Genomic DNA, 21,210 nt, shown 5'->3' on the forward strand with positions numbered 1-21,210 from the left:
TCAATTTCTGTTGATTGCTTACCTCAGAAAATCTTGCTATTAGTTCCTGCATTTAACTCCTTCCAAGAGTGTCACATCCAGTGAATTCTATAAGAATCAGACACCACTCTCAGCATGCATTACGAATCCAAGTGGAGAGCACTTCAGCTGAGGGACAGAGAGCTGGCTGGATGGAGGGAGTGGATCAGATGTCCCTGTGAGCAGCAGATGCTCAGATGCTGCTGCCGTAGTTGGAAGGGACACCAGTCTGTGCATTATTTTCATGCTTTAGAAAGATGGTTTTCTCACTACCAATAGCAATTCACTTTAAAAACTTTGTTTCTCCTTGAAAGGAATCATAAGATAGCTTTCTACAGAGGTACTTTCTTGCTTGCATAGAATTTTGTTAACTAAGTTGGACACAGTGGTGCATACCTGTTATCCCAGTGACTTGGGAGGCTGAGGCAGGAGGATCACAAGTTCAAAGCCAACCTCAGCAACTTAGTGAAGCACTTAGCAACTCAGTGACACCCTGTCTCTAAAAAAATATTTTAAAAATGGCTGGGGTTGTGATCCACTGGTTAAGTGCCCCTGGATTCAATCCCTGGTACCAAAAAAAAAAAAAAAAAAAAAAAAGAAAGAAATTTGTTAAATATAAAAAAGAGTCTGAGCTGATATCATAGCTTTTTAATTATCTTATGTGTCACATAAAAATCTTCTTTTTCTAAGTCAAATGAAATTAAAAAGTAATGAAGGTGGGAGGTTGTTTGAGAACTGCTGTCCTGGGACCAGTGTTGCCTCTCACCCCTCAGTAGCCACTGGCTCTCTTTAGGCTTCTTGGCAAGGCTTTTGATGGCTGTCCCAAGTCATCTGGCATTTTGAGGCCCAACTTGCAGTGAAGCTCAGAGAAGTCCTCTTTGGTTTTTATAAATTTGAGGTGTGCTTTATTTCCTGTGCAGCTGTTTGGAAGGGGACTGCTGTGCAGGGACCGTTCAGAGATGACGTACAGGCAGATCTGCAGTTAAGATCAGCCGTATCATTAGCACGGCGGCCACCTTTATTGAGGGTGTGAAGGTGCAGGAGGTACTGTGCACTCTGTATGGGAGACAGCAGCTATTCTCAGGGTGTGGTCAGGGCTGCAGTCCTGTGTCCCTGCCTGACTAGTTTCTCTCTCTGCCCCTTTATTGTCAGGATTATATTAAGTAGATAAGGACTATGAAATGCTGAGTGTTTTTTTTTTTTTTTTATGCTGTCCTTATTAGGTTGCATCTGTGTAAGTGTGTGACTTTTAACTAGTCATAGCTTTATTATTTAAATTCCACAAACTCCAAGTTTTGGAATCTTATGTGGGAACAAAGCCAATATTTACTCTTGCACATGCTAATGAGTTCACCAAGCAAATTAATAGTCTTTACCAGATCAACTACATATAACATGGAGATTTTTTGAGTAGTATCAGAGTGCCCATTTATGAAATGATTGAGATCATATAGTTCTCCTCTTGTCACTAAGCAGATCCCCAGATGCCTCTTCAAGGAAACATCCTGTCAACTCACTTGGTCATGCATGCAACAGGGCTTGCTGGGTGATGGGGTGTAATGGAGAAGGTGAGATAAGTGTGACCACACTTGGTGGTGTGTGACTGAGGGTCAGCAGCAGTAGTAAGGGTGCAGTGTACATGTGTTTATCTGTAGATAGTGGAATAGTATTCCCATACAAATCGCTGGTGCTTCAGCATTTCAGTAATGCCCTTTCCTCTCTCATTCTGCTTGGATGACCTTATCCTATGTGATCCAGGATTGTGCTATTTCTCTTTTTGTCTTAAAATGCAGAAATTTATTTTTTCTTTCCTTTAAAAATTATAAATGTATATAACTTTGATTATAATATGATGTTTGATATTTGCATACACTGTAGGATGGTAAGATTTATTTTACATTTACCTTTTTACTTAGGGGTGAGAATACTTAAAATCTAATCTTGTAGCTATTTTCAGGTATACAGCATGTTAATTTAGTCACCATATTATACGATCTGTCTAGTTGAATTTCTATCATTAAAAACAAAACAAAACAAAACAAAAAAAACCAACTAATGTTGGAAGGAAAGGGCATTTTAATCCAAAGTCCTTACTATGTGGGTCCCCTCAGGCTGGAAGCCACATAGCATTATTCTCTTATGTGTTCATTGAACTCCCCATGGGTCATATTTTCCAGGGAGTTTGTTTTTTTAATTTGTGTAATGCATAGCAAACAACTTTTTTTTTATACATAATTTAAAAAACACTTTTCAGACATTTGAAGGGCTGGGACCCAGCTGTGGAAGCTGGAGGGTTCTCTCTACTTTCCACTCTGTTCTCTGCACAGGCCCTCAGCTCGGCCTGTGCGTCCTCTGCTCCTCTGGTTGCAGGTGGTGAGTGACAAAGCAAGGATCTCCAAGTGCAGTGGGGAGGGGAGGGCTGGGGCCTTGTGCAGGAGCCCAGTCACAGGCTGCAGCACGCCTGGAACCTGGGTAGGGAGCACAGAACAAAGGGGAGAGGCCTTTTCTTTCTGTCACCTTTGCTTGAGGCTCAAAGGCACCTCCGAGCTCTCTACCACCCTAAGGGAGAGAGATCTCACCTTTGGGTATCAATAGCTTAAGGGGCTACCCTTTGTTGCTGTCCCTTTAGAAGTTTGGGTCAGCAAGGTTAGAATGTCTGGCAAAGTAATCCTCTCCTTTCAGGCAGTAAGCCTGCAACTGAAGTAGCTGCTACTGGATGAAAGGAGGTTCAAACTGTTGGGCTGCCTGAAGGTGTGCAGTAAGGAAAGAATGCCCGAGAACAGCTGGGGTCCAGAGAGCTGGGCCTCCTCACCGAGACACTGCTCACTCAGAGTTGTATGAAGGATTTCTAATTGCTTGGCATAACCCGTGAATACAATTCAAATTGAGAGAAAGTACAAAAGTCTCTCTACCACCGATGTACATTCCTTATGTAATCATCTTCTATTTCTCACTGCTTTGCTCTTGATCTTTTTTTACACTTGGAGAAACCTCTAGATTTTTCACTTTTGCTTGAGGTTTCAAACCTTAGGCTTAAAAAAACCCCACAAAAACACAGTCTCCCTGCTCTCATGCCTACTACTGGCCATTTATTTTTAAAGCAGTGTCTGAATTTCAAGAGGTGAGCCTGGCCTGTTAGAGGGAGGGCATCAGTTGATCTTAGTGTCATTAGCCAGCTCTTCCCATCTACTCAGCTCCTCTTTCTCTTTCTCTCTCCCTTTTCTTTTTTAAACTTGAAAATTTATTGGGATTATTCTTACTACAGAAAATACTCATTAGAGAAAATTCTCATTACAGAAAATATAAGAAAGGCACCCATTTTAACCAAGATCCAGTCTCTTTAAATGTTTTTTTTTCTTTTTTTAAACACTTTAAGTTTCTTCAATTTCACAGATTCTTTTTGTAAAAGTTATTGTAGTAAAATATCATAGTATAAAATTTACCCTTTTAGCGTTTTTTGTTTTGTTTTGTTTTTGGTACCAGGGATTGAACTCAGGTGCACTCAACCACTGAGCCACATCCCCAGCCCTTTCTAAAATATTTTACTTAGAGACAGGGTCTCATTGAGTTGCTTAAGGTCCTTGCTAAATTGCTGAGGCTGGCTTTGACCTCACCTCTCTGCCCCAGCCTCCCAAGCTGCTGGGATTACAGACATATACCACCATGCCCAGCACCCTATTAGCCATTTTTAAGTGCTCTTTAATCTCTCTTCTTTTGATTTCCTGTGTGCAGCAGGTTTTTCTTCTCCAGCATCTTCAACTTTTCTTATCAAGATGGGAAAGAGAGACAATTTTTAATAGTATATACCTGAGCGTTCACAGTCCCCTTGTCTTTTATTTTCTCGATTGTATAGTCAGCCCTCTGTATCCGTGGGTTCCACATTCAACCAACCATAGATGGAAAATATTTTTTTTAAAAATCACATCTGTATTAAGCATGTAGAGTCTCTTATTATTCGTAGTAATAATGATAGAGTAGAGCAAATATTTACACAGCACTTACATTGTATTATGTATTTTAGGTAATATAGAGATCATTTAAAGTATACGGGAGGATGTACATAGATTTGATGCAAACATTCTGCCATTTTATGGAAGGGACTTGAGTGTTTGCAGATTCTGATATCTACAGAGGTCCTGGGACTGATCCCTGTTGGTACTCAATATCACTCTAGGAAGCTTCTTCCCAGGTCAGCTCAGAACTGCTATAAATGCTTTTTCCCTAGAAGGTCTGTAAACTGCTTGTTGACCTGCTGAGCAACTTGAGGATCCTTCTGTCCTCACCCCCCCTTTTTTTTTTAACTGAAAAGATTTGAACCACATTTAGACAAAACAGAGTAATTTTTTACACAGTATAATAATGATTTTATCACATCTTTCCTAAGAGTCTCAATTTTTAGTGAAACTGAAAGAGACAATGTTTAACCCATATCATTTAAGTTCAAATAGAGAAATTTTAAGTATGCCACCATCAGCATGGGGACATAGTTTTAGTCGGAGGACCTGTCTGAGGATTGTTTCAGGCAGGGTCCATAATTTTGAGTGTGCAATTTCTTTAAGGTGACTTTGTTTTTCTTTCTTTCTGTGCTAGGTCCCCCCTTGCCGAGTTCAGGGAATGAGCAGCATTCCTCGGCCTCCATCTTTGAGCACGTGGACAGGATTTCCCGCTCCTCAGAGGCCAGCCGGCGGGTTCCCAACAAGATCCAGCTGATTGCCATGCAGCCCATCCCAGCACCCCCAGTCCAGCACCCCATCCTGGCTGACCGAGTGGCAGAAACCAACAAAATCAACAAAGAGGTATTATTAACACCCCCTCCCTATTTTCTTTCTTTTTTGGGGGGGTACTGGAGATTGGACCCTGGGGTACTCTACCTCTGAGCTACATCCTCAACCCCTTTTTATTTATGTATTTTGAGACAAGGCCTTACTAAGTTGCTGAAGAGGCTGGTCTTGGTCTTGAACTTGAGATCTTCCTGCCCCATCTTCCCGAGCAGCTGAGATTACAAGCATGTGCCACCCTGCCCAGCCTCTAGCACTTTTAAAATTTTGTTTTGAAACAAGGTCTAACTAAGCTGCCCAGACTGGCCTCTCTAACTTAGAATCCTTCTGCCTCACCCTTCTGAATAGCTGGGATTACTGTTATGCACCATCCGGCTAATACCTCCCCCCCTTTTAAAGCATATTTATAAAAAAAAAAAAATACATTCTGATTTTTGTCAATGCTTTAAAAAGAGTGTAAGATATAGTGTCAAAAGGTCACAAAGGCATGAGCTGCTGACAACTGTGCTCAATTTAAAACATTCTTATTTTTTTAAAGATCAGATGCTGGTCAGGGACACTCTTAGACACATTGGCAGATGTGCAGAAGGGATTGCTATTTTTGAGGATGTTACTCCTTGTGAGGAGGGGATCCCACGTCAGGGAATGTGTTTCCCTACGCTGGGTAATTATCCATAAATGGATATTCTACAATATAATGCACATACCTTCCTTGAATGTCAGTTTTATTTTAAGAATCTCTAAAGTAGTGATAATATTGAGTATGGAAAATATTTATTATGTTCTCAGGGGCTATCCTAACTTTTGATCAGACAAGTGTGTGCTCAAGAGTTGTCACTAGCTGAACTCCAAGGTTTGGGCATTTCCCCTGCTTTGGGTAGAGGACGCCACTGCCCCTCCTTCCTGCAGGTGGATCTCATTTATTTTCCCCCAGCCTCCTGCAGAGTGTTGGTCTCACCATCACTCCATCACCTCCCTTAGCGCCTGCCTGGAGCCCATAGACAGCCAGTCCAGGGTTGGGGAGAGCATGGCATGCCTAAAAGGCAGGTGGATAGCATGTCCAGAGACCTCTGAGAACACCCATCTGTTGCCCCCTGCCACCCCTGCTCAGATTCAGACAGCGCTGCGGCACAAGTCTGAGATCGAGCACCATCGCAACAAGATCCGGCTGCGCGCCAAGCGCCGCGGCCACTACGAGTTCCCGGTGGTGGACGACCTGTCCTCGGGCGACACCAAGGAACGGCACCGCGTGTACCGCAGGGCACAGATGCAGATCGACAAGATCCTGGACCCCACGGCCAGCGTGCCTTCGGTGTTCATAGAGCCCAGGAAGAGGTGGGCCTGGGCCCTGCCTGGGAGGTGGGGGTGGGCATGGGGACTTGCCCTAAGAGCATGGGCAGATGGGGATGTCCCTCTGTGTGGTAGGGCCCAGGACAAAAGGCCCTGTCCATTTTTTCCTGAAAGTTCCTGAGAATGAAAGAGGAGGGTTGTGCCAGGAGGGCTATTTCTGCTTCTAGGAAGGCCAAGGTCAGCCTGGGGCGCTTCATGCGGAAGGCTGCCGTGGGTTTTCTCCTCTGCATCTCCGGTTGCCTCTGCACGGATCCTCTGGGCTTAAGAACACACACAAAACTGAGCTCCAGCCAGCCTTTTCCTCCCCTCCCCTCCCCTCTGGTACTGCTGTCGAGCTGTCCAGATGGATCTCACTTATTTTCCCACAGCCTCCTGCAGAGCGTTGGGTCTCACCTTCCCCTGGTCTTCCCAGCTCCTGCCCCTTGGCTCACATATGTTCTTGAATTACGGCTCTCATTTATGTCTTCCTGTGCCCAATGTGAGTCGGGTTTTGTGGCCTGCCTTGTGGAATCTGTCTGGAGCGCTTGGCTGGCCTCTCCATGCAGCTCCTCCCGCCCCTCATGCTCCCTCAGACCTTCACCTGCCTCCCGTTTCTGGCCTTGGTTGATTGGATGCTGTTTCTGTGCCTCCCATTTGCTTCCCATGGCCCTGCCCAGCCTCAGATCCCACTCTTCAAGATCTGGTTCAGGCCCCAGTTGCTGATGGTGGTATTAAGCTCCCCCTGACCTCTCCCTTTTCTGAACCATCTGTGTCACTAGATAGTGTCCTGATTACATGATTGTTGGTAGGTCAGCTCTGCAGGGCCCAGACTGGGGCTGCCATGGTGTCTGTCTCCTCGGGGCGTCTTACCGTGGTTAGCACATAGTAGGCCCTCAGAAGATGCTTCGTGTATGGAGGGGGTAACTCAGCGGCAGGAGGCTTATTTCCCATGAAGATAATTTCTGTTTATTCTGGCAGCTCACGAATAAAACGCTCTCCTAAGCCACGCCGGAAACACCAGGTCAACGGATGCCCCGCTGATGCGGAGAAGGACAGGCTCATCACCACAGACAGCGATGGCACCTACAAACGGCCTCCCGGCGTGCACAACTCAGCCTACATTGGATGCCCAGTGCGTAATGCCGAACCCTCTGGAGATGGGGTGGGGCTCAAGGAAAAGACCCTGATAGGAAAGGATGATGAACAGTGCTGGCTGCTGCCCCAGGGACATCGATGTGATGTCGGGGCCAGCAGGGCCCTTAAGTACGTGGGTGGGGCTAGGCCACTCCTGTCCTGTCAACCTGGGGCTGCTGGGTAATACCCCTGAAAAACTAGCCCTGTCCTCAGGCTCAGAATGGGAGCTGGTTGAGGTTAATTGGGAGGGGGCAGGGAAGGTGTCCAGGTTTGCCTCCCCCTCTACTCCCTGTGAGTTTTTTTTGGTTTCTTGGAGACAGGGTTGTGCTCCCCTTCTGCTCCCAGAGTGCTAAGAAGATGATGTATTTGTTGAGCCTTTGCTGACTTCAGTATCTCATATTCAAAATGTTGGGGACCTGAAGTGTTTCAGATTTTGGAATTTTTTAGGTTTTGGAATATTTGTATGGACTTTGTTGGTTGAGTATCTCTAATCTGAGAATCCAAAGTCTGCAATGCCCCCAAATCCAAAAGTGAGCATCAGGGCAGAACTCCCAAAGTTACAGATTCTGGTACATTTCACATTTTTGAATTATGGATGTTCAACCTTTATATACATTTCTTGTTTTTGTTTTTGCAGTGCTGGGGATTAGGGTCAAAGCCAGGGCCTCCATGTGCTAGGCAAGCGTTCTGCCCCTGAGCTACATCCCCGGGCCTTTTTTTTTGAGACAGGGTTTCACTGACTTGCTGAGGCTGGCTTCAAACTTGTAATCCTCCTGCCTCAGCCTCCTGAGTACCTGAGGATTACTGGTGTGTGCCACCTCACACCAGTAATGTATGCATTTCTTATTTTTATGGGAGAATGAACTTAGAAATTAAGAAACGAAGAAGTAAACACTTTTTTTTCCAGTGCTTTGTTCACTCAAATTACTGAAAGAGGCACAGAGTTGCTCGAAGTGTTGGAGGCAGACGTTGCTAGCATTAAGACACATGCACACAGGCTCCATTGAGTAGGACAGCCGTCCTGCCTGAGGGCCTGTGAGAAGTACAGACACAAGAGGGGGACAGCCAGACACAGCTGACTCTGGCAGTGCCGGGAAACACAATGGCCTCAGCCTGGTGCCAGGGAGCAGCCCTGCCGTGTTGCCCCAGGCCCTGTCCTCCTTCTGCAGGCGAAAGGACAGAGCCATCCTTTGTTTAGAGAGCAGTTAGCAAAAGGCTTGTCCTTGGGGAAGGCATTTGTGATGTACATGACCAGTCTAGATACTTATGCAACCAGCCATTTCTTGAAGTTTCTATTTTTTTTTCTCCTAAATTGCACAAATAATACTGACCCTCAGTAGAATACCACAAATGTTTGAGAACTGTACTGTCATGGAGCCCAAGTGTGATTGAACCCTGATCCCCTGAAAGAAATGGGTTTTCTTTGGAAACTTACTATGTTTCTGGTGTCCTTTAAGTCGACTGACTGTGGCCTTCATAACCTCCTCATGAGGATCCTGCGATTTTAGAGTTGGAAGGTCTGTAAATTGGACCACTCTCCTCCTCCTCAGCGGGATTGAGTCCCCTGGTCTCTGGGTCTTTCTGGATGCTGCACTCCTCAGGAGCCATCGCCGGGCCTTCTTGCAGCAGATGGTGCTCTTGTGTTGCAGAGGGGCTTTGGAAAGTGTCTGGACGCCAGTGGTGTTCGACCTCACCGTCCCCTGGGGATCCAAGATTGCCAGCCACCTGCAACTTCTGCCGGTCTGAAGCAGGGGCATTCCTCCTTCCCCTCCACTTCCCTGGGCGGCTTGGGGTGCTTGGCCCCCCCAGGAGAGCCTTGCTCCCCTGCCCTTCTGAGTTCCTCTTCTCTTGATCTCTTCATTCACCTTCATTGACCCCAAATGAAGCTTCCATCATGATGGTCTGACCCTCCTTTTAATTAAATAAGTAAAATTTTTTGAAACAGCTTCTCTTTTTATGTTGCCCAGGCTGGCTTCAGACTCCTGGGCTCATGCAGTTCTCTTGCTCCGGCTCCCAAGGAACTGGGATGTCACACGTTCATGCCATCACACCTGGCTTGGACCCTCCCTTTCTTCTTCATTTTTTTTCCTTCACAGAAAGCGCAGAGGTTCCTCCTGGAGCTGGTGGAGAGAACACCAGCCTGGAGACCACGGCTCGCCTGTATCCCTGAGGCTCCTTTTTCAAAATTCCCCAAAGGAAACTCCTCTTCCTCAGATGAGCTTACTTTTCACTTTCTCTCCCTAGAAATCCTGAAATGCATCCTTAGGAAGATATTGCCTCTCTCAGAACTCACCTTCTCTTAGGTAGCTTTTCATCCTCAAAACCATACAGGTCCTCCATGGCTTCCGGTGATCTTGACTTTTCCACTTTCCCTTCAAAATATCTTCCCTTGAGGTCTCTCTTCTCCTAAAACTGGAGAAATAAATACCCCTCACTCCCTGTAACTAGGGCTGCTGTGTGGCCCTCAGGCCAAGTCCAGCCAGATGCATACTTTAGGAGGTGCAGTAAAGTTTTATTGGAAGACAGCCACACTTGTTTGTTTGTGTGCTATCTGTGGCTCCTTTTCAGAGTTGAAGAGTTGTGATAGACTCTGTGACCTGCAAACCCTAACATACTTATTATCTGGCTTTACTGAAAATGTTTGTCAGGGCCAGATGTGGTGGCACTTGCCTCTAGTCCCAGCTACTCAGAAGGCTGAGGCAGGAGGATCTCTTGAGCCTAGGGGTTTGAGGCCAGCCTGGGTAACATAAAAATGTTACCCCATCTCATAAAAAGAAGAAAAAAAAATACTTCTTGGCCCCTGACGTTATTTATCATCCAAACTAGACGCTTTGGGTAAAAGGGAATGCTGTTAATTATTAAACTGGGGCAAGAGGTGTAAACCAAGGTTGTCTTGAATAAAACAAGGTGTCTGGTCACACTTAGAATAGCCTACCAAAGATTGCAAAATAGGAACCCAAATCCATCATCTTTGAAGTCTAAAGGTGAACAGGTTGGCGTGTAGTTCTGAAGAAGGACAGAGAAACGTGTATCTGCTCAAAGGGAACAACATTGCACCTTAATACAGTTATCAAACCAGGATTCAGGAAAATGGAATTTGGATTCTGACTTAAGGATTCTGGGTGAGCCTCCACTTGTGAAGGCCCCAGCTTTTCATCTCCTAGGGAACGTCTCCATATGAACCACTGTGCTAGGGGCTGGGGTATAGAAAAACCAATGCACCCTCTTGGCTTTCCAGTTCTGAAAACGTGAGGAAACAGCTAGGTGACCAAGGAAGAGAAGCTCCAGGGTCATGGCTCCGTGGCTCTTGGCCTTCTCAGGAAGATTCACAAAGGCTTTCTAAAAGTCCAATAAGAACAATTTTTAGAAGAGGAAATTTTTATTTTGGGGCTCAAAGTTTCAGAGGTGACTACTCTGTTGGTCTGGGCTGGAGAGGAGGCTGGACATGGTGATGGACCAGTGTGGAGGAGCTATAAGTGTGGACCTTCACCCACCTCATAAGGAAAAGAACACAGTTCCCTCCAATGGAAGATCCATCATAAACCAGAAGCCCCTTTTAGGACCTTACTTAGAATCCCTAGTAGAGCCTTTATGGAGATATTGTAGTTTTAGAGAAACAGATGAGACCAGACATGCAAGAGGCATAAGAGTGAGGTCACTGACGGAACTTTGTGGAGAGAAGAACATCTGCTCCATCTCAAGGGGGCTGGAACTCTCAACAGTAGTTGGTTGTTTCCGTGTGAGTCTGAATCCAGAAACTAGAGCATTCACATGAAGTTTTCAGATTTTTGTAATATTATATATTTTCATAAAGACAGTAAAGGCCTAGCAGAGCAGGTCTATGGGCCATTTGTGGGTTCGCCAACTTGTAGTTCAGTTTTCTGTGTTTTGGAGTTAAGCAGTGGCTGTCCTTTGTGCTGGTGGGAATAACCTGTGATCTTCCATGGGACAGTGCTTGATCATTAGGAAGCAGTATCCAGACAGCTGGCCAAGCTTAAGGGTATGTGTGGAGTAGAGCTTTTCCTTGTCATGGGATCAATGACCCAGACAGACATGGGAGTGTCTTCCTTGGCTCCTCAGTAGAGGGATCCGACCCGCCCAGGTGGCGCGACCCATCATGAGCAAGGCACTCTAGGTGAAGGTGGTCCCTCTTCCGCATGGCCTCAGGGGCACACCCTCTTCTCTCTCGATGCATCTGCCAAACCATGATGTTTGGACTTGGGAGCCTCTGAGACCAAAGGGGAGTCTTTCTCCTTTGGTTTCCTGTTTTGTCTCTTACAATTTACACAGCGTCTTCTATGACCATGTTTTGCTCATAGTGCAATATTGAGAAATAAGTTAGTTTCAAAAAATCTTAATTGTTGCCTGGATTCCTGCCTCTTAACCCAGGGTATAGAACATAATTTAAACCTTTCTTAATGACTCATGTTATCCAGAGATGCCTCCAGTTTAAAGACAAATGGCTTCTAAATAATTGTTTAATTATTGCTATTTTACAAATAGTTATAATAGGTATTATAATTGTTTTTATGAACATGAACATAGTTTTAAAATGGTGGTGACTTTGACCTTTTTTAGGGAATATATAGAGCAATTTTTTCTTACTGTTAATAGTCAATAGACTGCTGCACTTTTTTTTTTTAAAGAGAGAGAGAGAGAGAATTTTAATATTCATTTTTTAGTTTTTCGGCGGACACAACATCTTTGTTTGTATGTGGTGCTGAGAATCGAACCTGGGCTGCACACAAGCCAGGCTAGCGTGCTACCGCTCCAGCCACATCCCCAGCCCCCAACTGCTGCACTTTTTGTTTTCTATACCTATGGAGGATTGACTGTGTTTTTTGAGAATATACGCTAATTGTTTTTAAAATTTTTATTCATGCATTACAATTATACATAATAGTAGGATTCATTGTTACATATTCAGACATGCATATGACGTAATTGGGTGAATTTCATTCCCCAGTACCTCCCCTTGGCCTCTCCTCCTTCCTCTCTCTGGTCCCCTTCTTCTACTTCCCTGGTCTACCTTCTATTTTCATGAGATCCCCACCCTTTTCCCCGCTCTACTTCCACATACGAGAAAAAAATACGACCCTTGACTTTCTGAGTCTGGCTTATTTCACTTCATGTAATGCTCTTCAGATCCATCCAATTTCCTGCAAATGACATGATTTCATCCTTTATGGCTGAATAAAGCTCCATTATATAAATATGCTACATTTTCTTTATCCTTGTATCTATCAGTGGACATATAGGCAGGTTCAGTAACTTGGATCTTGTGGATTGTGTTGCTGTGAACATAGGTCTACAGGTGTTGCTAGAATATGCTGACTTTTCATTCTTTGGTATGAATACAAAGATTGGTATAGCTGGGTTATATGGTGGTTCCATTCCTAATCTTTTAAGAAATCTCCAATCTCTGATTTCCATAGTGCTTGTACTAATTTACAGTCTCACCAACAGTGTGTAAGTAAGTGTTCCTTTCTCCCCACATCCTCACCAGCATTAATTACTATTTGTTTTCTTGATTGTGACCTTTCTAACTGAACTGAGATGAAATGTTGCTATAGTCTTGATTTGCATTTTCCTGATTGCTAAAGATGTTGAAGATTTTTTCATATATTTATTGACTATTTATATTTCTTCTTTTGAGAAGGATCTGTTTAGTTCATTTGGTCATTTATTATGGTGGTTTTTTTTTTTTTTGTATGTGTGTGTAGGTTTTTAAACTTATTTTTTCTATGTTCTGGATATAACCCTCTGTCACAAAAGCAGCTGGCAAAGATTTTCTTCTGTTCTGTAGGCTCTCTCTTCATGCTCTTAATTGTTTCCTTTGCTGTGCAAAGGCTTTTAATTGCATTCCATCCTATTTTAAGATTCTTGGTATTATTTCCTGAGCTTTAGGGGTCCTATTGAGGAGGTTATTGTCTACTCATATATGTTGGAGTGTTGACCTTATGTTTTCTTCTGTCAGTAGTAAAGTTTATGGTCTGATTCCTCAGTCTTTGATGCATTTTGAGTTGACTTTTGTGCAGAGTGACAGATAAGAACCTAGTTTCATTCTGCTACATTTGGATATCCCATTTACCTGGCACCATTAGTTAACAAGACTCTGTTTTCTCTAATGTATGTTTTTACTTTCTTTGTGAAAGATCACATAACTGTATCCTGTGGGTTTGTCTTTGTGCCTTCTATTCTGTTTCATTGGTTGACATGTCTGTTTACAGGGTAGCACTGTGCTGTTTTGTTATGATAGTTCTGTAGTATGATTTAAAACTGGGTATTGTGATGCCTCCAGAATTTCTCTTTTTGCTTAAAATTGCTTTGGTTATTCTGAGATTTTTATTCTATCCTATGAATTTTAGGGGTGCTTTTTCTAGTTCTCTAAAGACTCTTAGTATTTTGCTGGAAATAGCTTAACCTGAAGATTGCTTTTGGTAATATGGCCATTTTAATCATTTTACATGAACAAGGGAGGTTTTTCCATCTTCTTGTGTCTTCTTTAGTTTTCTTCTGTCTTCTGTAATTTTCATTGTAGAGGTCTTTCACCTCCTTGGTTAGATTTATTCCCAAGGGCTTTTTTTTTTTTTTTTTTTTGAAGCTATTGTGAATGGAATTGTTTTCCTAATTTCTTTTTCAGCAGGTTATTGTATAAAAAGCTACCATTTTTTCTGTGTTGATTTTTGTATCCTTCTACTTTGTTGAATTTGTTTATTAACTCTAGAAGTATTCTGATGGAACTTTTTGTATTGTTTAAGTATGGGATCAGATATGATCCTCTGTAAACAGTGATAATTTGACTTTTACCTTTACTATTGGCATACCTTTTATTTCCTCCTATTGACTAATTAGTCTGGTCAACATTTTAAGTACTATATTGAATAGGAGTGGTGAAATGGACATGTTTGTCTTGTTCCTTATTTCAGAGGAAGTTCTTTCATTTTTTTTTTCCCTTTAAGTATGATGTTGACTTTGGGTTTATTGTGTATAACGTAAATGATTTTGAGATCAGTTTTTTCCTATTCCCAGTTCCTTTTGTGATTTTATCATGAATCGGTACTGAGTTGTGCTGAGTTTTCTGTCTCTATTGAGACCAATACATGATTTTTGTCCTTGATTCTATTTACATGGTGAATTACATTTATTGATTTGCATATATTGACCTATCCTCATATTCCTGAAATGAACTCACTTGATCTTTTTATTCAATCTTAATGTGTTGTTGAATGTAATTTGCTAATATTAAGGATTTTTGCATCTATGATCTTCAAGGATATTGGTATATAATTTTCTTTCCTTGAGGTGTCCTTATCTGGTTTAGGTTTCAAGAGATACTGGCTTCATAGAATAAATTTGGAAGTGCCCCCCATCCCCTTTCTATTTCATGGAATAAGGTGAAGAGTGTTGGTATTCGTTTTTCTTTAAAGGTCTGATAGAGTTTGAGAATCCATCTGGTCCTGGGCTTTCCTTTGGTGCAAGGCTTTTGATTACTGATTCAGTCTCATTGCTTGATGTTGGCTGGACCTTTTACATTAGGGATCCTCTTGGTTCAATTTGGGTAGGTCATATGTTTCTAGAAATGTATCCCATTTCTTCTCAATTTTTCATCTTATTGGAGTGTAAGTTTTCAAAATAGCCCCTAATGAAGATCCCATGAATTCCAGTGATGTCGGTGGTGATGCCTCCTTTTTTATTTCTAATTTTATTAATTTGGGACTTTCTCCTTCTTTTGGTTAGTTAGGCTAATGGTTCATCAATTGTACTTATCTTTTCAAAGGACCAATTCTTTATTACACGGATCCTTTGTATTGTTTTTAAATTCTCTTTACCATTAATTTAGACTCTGATCTTAATTGTTTCCTTCTTCCATTACTTTTGGATTGGTTTGTTCTTGTTTATCTAGGATTTTGATATGCAGCATTAGGCTGTTTATGTGGGGGTCTTTTTAATTTTTTTATATTGATATTCAATTATAAACTCTCCTCTTAGAACTGCTTTTATAGTGTTCCTAGGATTCTAATATGTTGTATCTCCATTTTCACTTGATTCTAAGAATTTAAAAATTTCTTCTCTGATTTTTTTTTTCTATCATCCATTCATCATTCAAAAGTGTATTGTTCAGCTGGGTGTGGTAGAGCATGCCTGAAATCCAAACTACTTAAGAGGCTGAAAGAGGAGGATTCATAGGTTCTAGGTGAACCTGGGCAACTTAGTGAGATCCTGTCTCAAAATGAAGACTAAAAAGGGCCAGGGATGTGATTTAGTGGTAGAGTGCCTGTGGGCTCAATTCCCAGTACTGCCTGACCCCGCAAAAGTATACATTGTTCAGTCTCCATGTGTTTATATACTTTTTCTGCTCTTAATTTTTAATTTCATTTCATTATGTAGTTTTTCTTACTCTTAATTCTTAATTTCATTCCATTATGATCTGATAAAATACAAGTAATTATGTCAATAATTTTTTGTGTATGTATTTGTTGCCTAAAATATGGTCTATTTTGGAGAAAGTTCTATGAGAGGCTGGGAAAAAGTGTATTTAGCTTTTGTGTATGACATTCTATAAATGTGGGTTAAGTCCATTCCATTTGATTTATAGTATTTTTTTATGTCTGAAGTGTCTTTGTTGATTTTATATCCAGATGACCTACTATTGGTAAGAGAGGTGTGTTGAAATCATTCAATATTATTGTTTTGGGATTTGAGCCCATGTTGAGTAGTGTTTGTTTTATGTAATTAGGTACAGTGATGTTTGGGGCACAATATTTACTATCATTATATCTTCTTGTTGGACTGTTCCCATTACCAGTATGAAGTGATCTTTGTCTCTTCTGATTAATTTTACCCTGAAGTCTGCTTTGCCCAATATAAGAGTAGATACTCCTGCTTGCTCCAGGCTGCATTTGCAGGGAATATCACTTTTTAATCCTTTAACTTTCAACCTGTGAATGTCTTTGCCTGAGAGGTGTATATCTCTTGTGTGCAACACATATTGTTGGATCTTGTTTTTAAATCCAATTTGCCAGTCTGTGTCTTTTAATTAGAGTTAAGACCATTTATATTCAGTGTTATTATAGAGAGCTGTTTAGTATTTCCTGCCATTTTGCTTTACTTCTATTGTTTAATTCAATCCTAAGTCTCTTTTGTTTAAATAGTCTTCTAATGAGATTTATCCTTTCCTGAGCTCTGCTATTTTTGAAATCTTCTCTTGTGTTTAGGAACTCTTTAAGTGTCTTTTGTAATACTGGCTTAGTAGTCGTGAATTCTTTTAGCTTTTGCTCATCTTCGAAGGTTTTATTTCACCTTCTGTTAGGAATGATAGCTTTGCTGGATATAGTAATCTTGCTATACAGTTATTTTCCTTCAGGGCTTGAAACACATCTTTCCATGCCCTCCTCAATTTTAGAGTTTTGAGAAATCAGATGTTATTTTGATTGGTTCATCTCTAAATGTAATCTGACATTTTTTTTCTTGAGGCTTTAAAAATTCTATTTTTGTTCTGTATATCTAGCATTTTAATTATAACATATAATGGAGAGGATGTTTTTGATCTTTTCTATTTGGGATTATAAACACCTTTCATATATGGACATTCTTTTCTTTCCCAAGGTCTGGAAAAATTTCTGCTATCATTTCACTAAAATACTTGTCAATGCCATTGACCTGTATTTCTATTCCTTCCTTGCTGCTGATGATTCTCAAGTTTAGTCTCTTAATGTCCCAGAATTCTTGTATATTCTGATCAAAATTTCTACTCCTGCTTTATTGTTTGGATATTCAAGGCCAACCACTTTGTTTTCCAGCTCTGAGATTCTGTCTTCTACTTGGTCTATTATGTAGAGAGACTCTCAACTGAATTTTTCATTTGATTCACTGTGCCTGTCATTTCTAAGGTTTTTATTTAGTTCTTTTTTAATATCTCTATTTCTTTTTTTGAATTCCATTTATACCCTGTATTGATTTCCTTAAATTATCCAGTTGTTTTCTGTGTTCTCCTGAAATTCATTGATCTATTTTGTAATCATCCTTTATCTGTTATTTCATCCATTTCTCTATCTTTGGAGTCAGTTACTGCTGAATTACAAATTTTAGGTGTCATGTTACCTTTTTTTCATATTTATTGTATTCCTATGTTGAGATTTGTGTATCTGTTGGGATGGATTTCTCTCTACTTTTATGTCAGGTCCTTATGGTCCTTTCTCTTGGCAAAGTGTTCTGGGATATCTGTTTGTTGTGAGTTGTTGTCCAAGTGTGTTTCATAGTATGGTTTCCCTGCTGGTTCTTTGGTGATGTTTAATGTACATGATTCAGAGTTTACTGTGTTGGAGGGTGATAATCCCACCTTCTCTGTAGATCTTATAAGAGTGGGGTCCTTCTAGTAGGTCAGGCAATTGTTTTGTATATAGCAAGGCATATGAAGTACACCCTATGTAGCCTATGTAATTGCTCTTCTAGACTTGACAACTCTGTATATTCTAAAGGGGTATGAGAGCAATTTAGATGGAGATACCTTGTAGGTGCAGTGTATTATTGTTGTATTATTATATTGTATTATTTTTCCCTGCTACTACTATAGAAATGGATACCATGAGTGGGATCTGAGGCCCCTCATCACTATTCCTACTGAAGGTCTGGTCACTGGTTTGGGGTTTTTGTCTCTCCTGTTCTTCATGTTAATGTACTAATGAAGTTTGAGTCTATTAGGTTGTGTGTGGTACAGGTGTGCTGTCTCTTAGAGAATGTACACTTTGAATCATATTTATTGGCTGTTTAGGCTTTCAGTAAAAATGTATACTTTCAAGTACTAAAATACATTTCAGATAGTTCAGTTTAGTTGAAAAAAAAAAAGAGTTGAATATTCCCACATTTTTGTTTTCTTTCTGATATAACCCTGCATCCCTCATATAATGTAATGCATATTCCTTGGCTGTCATTTAAAACATTTTCTTATGATAAATCTTTTCCTCAATTTCAGGAGAATCGATAGATTCCATTTGGGCCTTGTGGTTTTGTTTCAGGGCCACCACAAAAGCTCATGTCTGTGTTTTGTTTCTTCCTTTGTCATTTCCCCACTGTAGTCTGATCCTGATCTCCCAGCAGATGTGCAGACACCGTCCTCAGCTGAACTGGGCAGGTATCCGGGCCTGCCCTTCACCCCGGCCTCTCAGTACATCCCACCCCAGCCATCCATCGAGGAGGCACGCCAGACCATGCACTCCCTCTTGGACGACGCCTTTGCCCTCGTGGCCCCCAGCAGCCAGGCGGCTGGTGCAGCAGGTGCAGTGTCGGGGGTCCCAGCCAGCCTGCCTGTGAACAGCACCCCTTCCCGCGAGGAAAGGCGAACCACCCAGTGGGGGTCCTTCTACAGCCCAGCCCAGACAGCCAACAATCCCTGCAGTGTAAGTTCTGACCTGCTAGAATTCTTTCCTGGGCAAGATAACGGAGTTTTGTTGCCTAACTGCATCTCTTGCAGGTTCCCCATAAAACTCAGGTTGTATTTGATAAGAATTCAAACTGGGATGATAGGTCCTGCTTTTTATCATCTTCTGCTAGGTTAATTCTTAATATTGGAAGTGTTCTTTTATGCTGCTCTGATATTTTGTGGAGCAGTTCAGAGGATTTTGTAGAAGCATCTTCCTTGCTGTGTTATGAAATGGAGGTAGTTTAACTGTCAAAACATATTTGCACTCACGTCTCCAGTTTAGACTGGAGCAGTTTGGAATGGATCCAAATTGTTTAACCTCTTGTATGAGGTCAAACACCTGGAGAGGCCCCCTGAGGGTCTGGGAGCATAGGCAGCGGTCCAGGCATGGGCACTGTTCACAAATGTCAAACGCCCACCTTGGGAGCTGACGTTTTAGCATTTCCTCTGCCTTTTCATCGCCCTTCGTGTATGTTTCTCGTTTTTTGTTGGTTCTTTCAAATTTGCCTTCTTATGACTTGGAGAAAAAGTAACACTCAAGAAAGTAATGTTCATGTAGTTTTTGTTTAGTTCAAAAGAAATGATTTGACTGACGATTGGTAACATTAACTCTGGAGAGAAATTAATAGACCACAACTTAAATTTATTAGTTGGGAAAGGTTATAATGGGTTCTTCTAATTTTTGTTTGTTTGTTTGTTTAGCTGTAGATGGACAGCAGGCCTTTGTTTTATTTGTGTATTTTTCATGCGGTGCTGAGGATGGAACCCAGTGACTCACATGTGCTATGCAAGTGCTCTGCCACTGAGCTCCAGCCCCAGCCCTGGCTCCTTCTAGTTTTGTTTCCCTTATTCAGGTGTGATGGTTTATAACCTGGTCCCTATCACCTTAATATCCTTAAACTCCTACCTCATTATTGAGTGACAGTAAAAAAATTTTTAACTCTGAAATTGGTTTGAATTTTCAGGCCTTTGGTAATAGATTGTTTCCTTCCAGGTCTGGGAGACATAGTGCTTGCAGCGTGGGTAGCTGGTACCATGGGCAGGGGGAGGGTACCATTCAGTGTCATTGTTTTTGTTTTTAATATGAAAATCTAGCTTTTTCTAATAATAGATGTTAAACTACTTCAAGGTTACATCTGGTGGATTATAATCTTTTAGGAAATGATTGATACAGAACACAACTCAGTGATAAAACAAGTGTGGGTACAGTTGCTGTCTGGTCTCATTTGCATTTTCATGCAGGTGCATTACAGAGCACCTCTGCCTGGGGCCCTGCTAGGTGTTGGGGACATTGTGGTGTACAGCACAGGTCCCTCCGCTCTAGCTCTTGCACTCCAGTGGGAACCAAAACAGTAATTCCAGTACACTGTTGTCAGTGCCATGGAGAGGAGGCAATGTGGAAGAGTACCTAGCTGAATCTCGAGGAGTTTAGGAAGACTTTTCTGGATAAAATGGCATCTGAGTTGCTGTCTAAAGGATAATTAGTGGTCGTCAGAGAATAATTTTTCACATAGCGGGAAGTATGGCAGAGACACAGAAATAAAGACCTGTGGATAAATTCCTGTTCTGGAAAAGATGGAAGAATGGGTCCTGGATGTCTTCCTTACTGAAACAACTGAAAAACGGAATGAAATATGTAGTTTTTTGTGACACTGGGTAGTAGGCGACAAAGGACAGGGATTGCCAAGCAGCAAGTTGAGTCCTACTGTTGTTCTGGCCATCACACAGGGAGGGGGACCAGGCAGAGGTCAGGGGTCTGCCTGAGCTGAGGAGATGGATTGGAAGTCCAGGGAGGAAAAGCTAGAGTTCACAGAGGTGCCTTTAGGACATGATCCCACTTTCTCCGAAGGTCTCACAAGAGTGGGGTCCTTCTAGTGGGTCAGGCAGTTGTTTTGTATCCAGTGAGGCTTATGGAGTACACCCTACGTAATTGCTCTTCTACTTAACAACTGCATATATTCTAAAGGGGTATGGGAGCAATTTAGATTGAGATACCTCATAGTTGTGGTGTCCACACCTTTGTATTGTTTTTCTCTGCTTCAGGAGTGGGAAAAGTTAGCCCCAGATTAAAGCCGCTCTAGTTCTACTGAACAAAGCAGACAAACGTAAAATCTGAATCCAAACAAAGCTCAAGAGTATTTATAGAAACAAAAATATGCAGCATCCAATAAGGTAAAATTAATAATGTCTGGCATCCAATCAAAGCTAACTAGATAAGCACAGAAACAAGAAAAAGACATGGATGATAAAAATAGCAAACAAGGGTATTTAAAGGATTATTTTAATGTAGTTTCATATATTCAAGAAGCTAGAGGAAAGATCAAGCATGTTAATTAGAGTCCTTGAAGATATTAAAGGATACGAATCAAACTTAAGAGATGAAAACTCCGTATCTGAGAGGAAGAATATACGGGGTGAGATCAACGCCAGGTTAGGTATTGCAGAAGAAAAGATTAGTGGACTTGGAATATATGGTAATAAAAATTATATACTGTCAAACCAAGAGAGGAAATGGAATGAAAAACACAA

The 21,210-nt window shown here is 41.7% G+C and overlaps 1 protein-coding gene across 2 annotated transcripts in view; it reads left to right on the forward strand.

The window, feature by feature from the left end:
* Positions 1 to 21,210, forward strand: part of Kiaa1549 (KIAA1549 ortholog) — a 137,479-nt gene that overhangs the window by 97,034 nt on the left and 19,235 nt on the right. For both annotated transcript variants that reach the window (XM_076832779.2, XM_076832785.2), the window contains exons 13-16: positions 4,609 to 4,814; positions 5,908 to 6,131; positions 7,104 to 7,257; positions 18,338 to 18,658. In XM_076832779.2, coding sequence (XP_076688894.2) covers positions 4,609 to 4,814; positions 5,908 to 6,131; positions 7,104 to 7,257; positions 18,338 to 18,658 — 905 coding nt within the window. The remainder of the gene's footprint in view (positions 1 to 4,608; positions 4,815 to 5,907; positions 6,132 to 7,103; positions 7,258 to 18,337; positions 18,659 to 21,210) is intronic.

This window comes from Callospermophilus lateralis, chromosome 1, assembly GCF_048772815.1.
Source record: "Callospermophilus lateralis isolate mCalLat2 chromosome 1, mCalLat2.hap1, whole genome shotgun sequence".
Classification (NCBI taxonomy): domain Eukaryota; kingdom Metazoa; phylum Chordata; class Mammalia; order Rodentia; family Sciuridae; genus Callospermophilus; species Callospermophilus lateralis.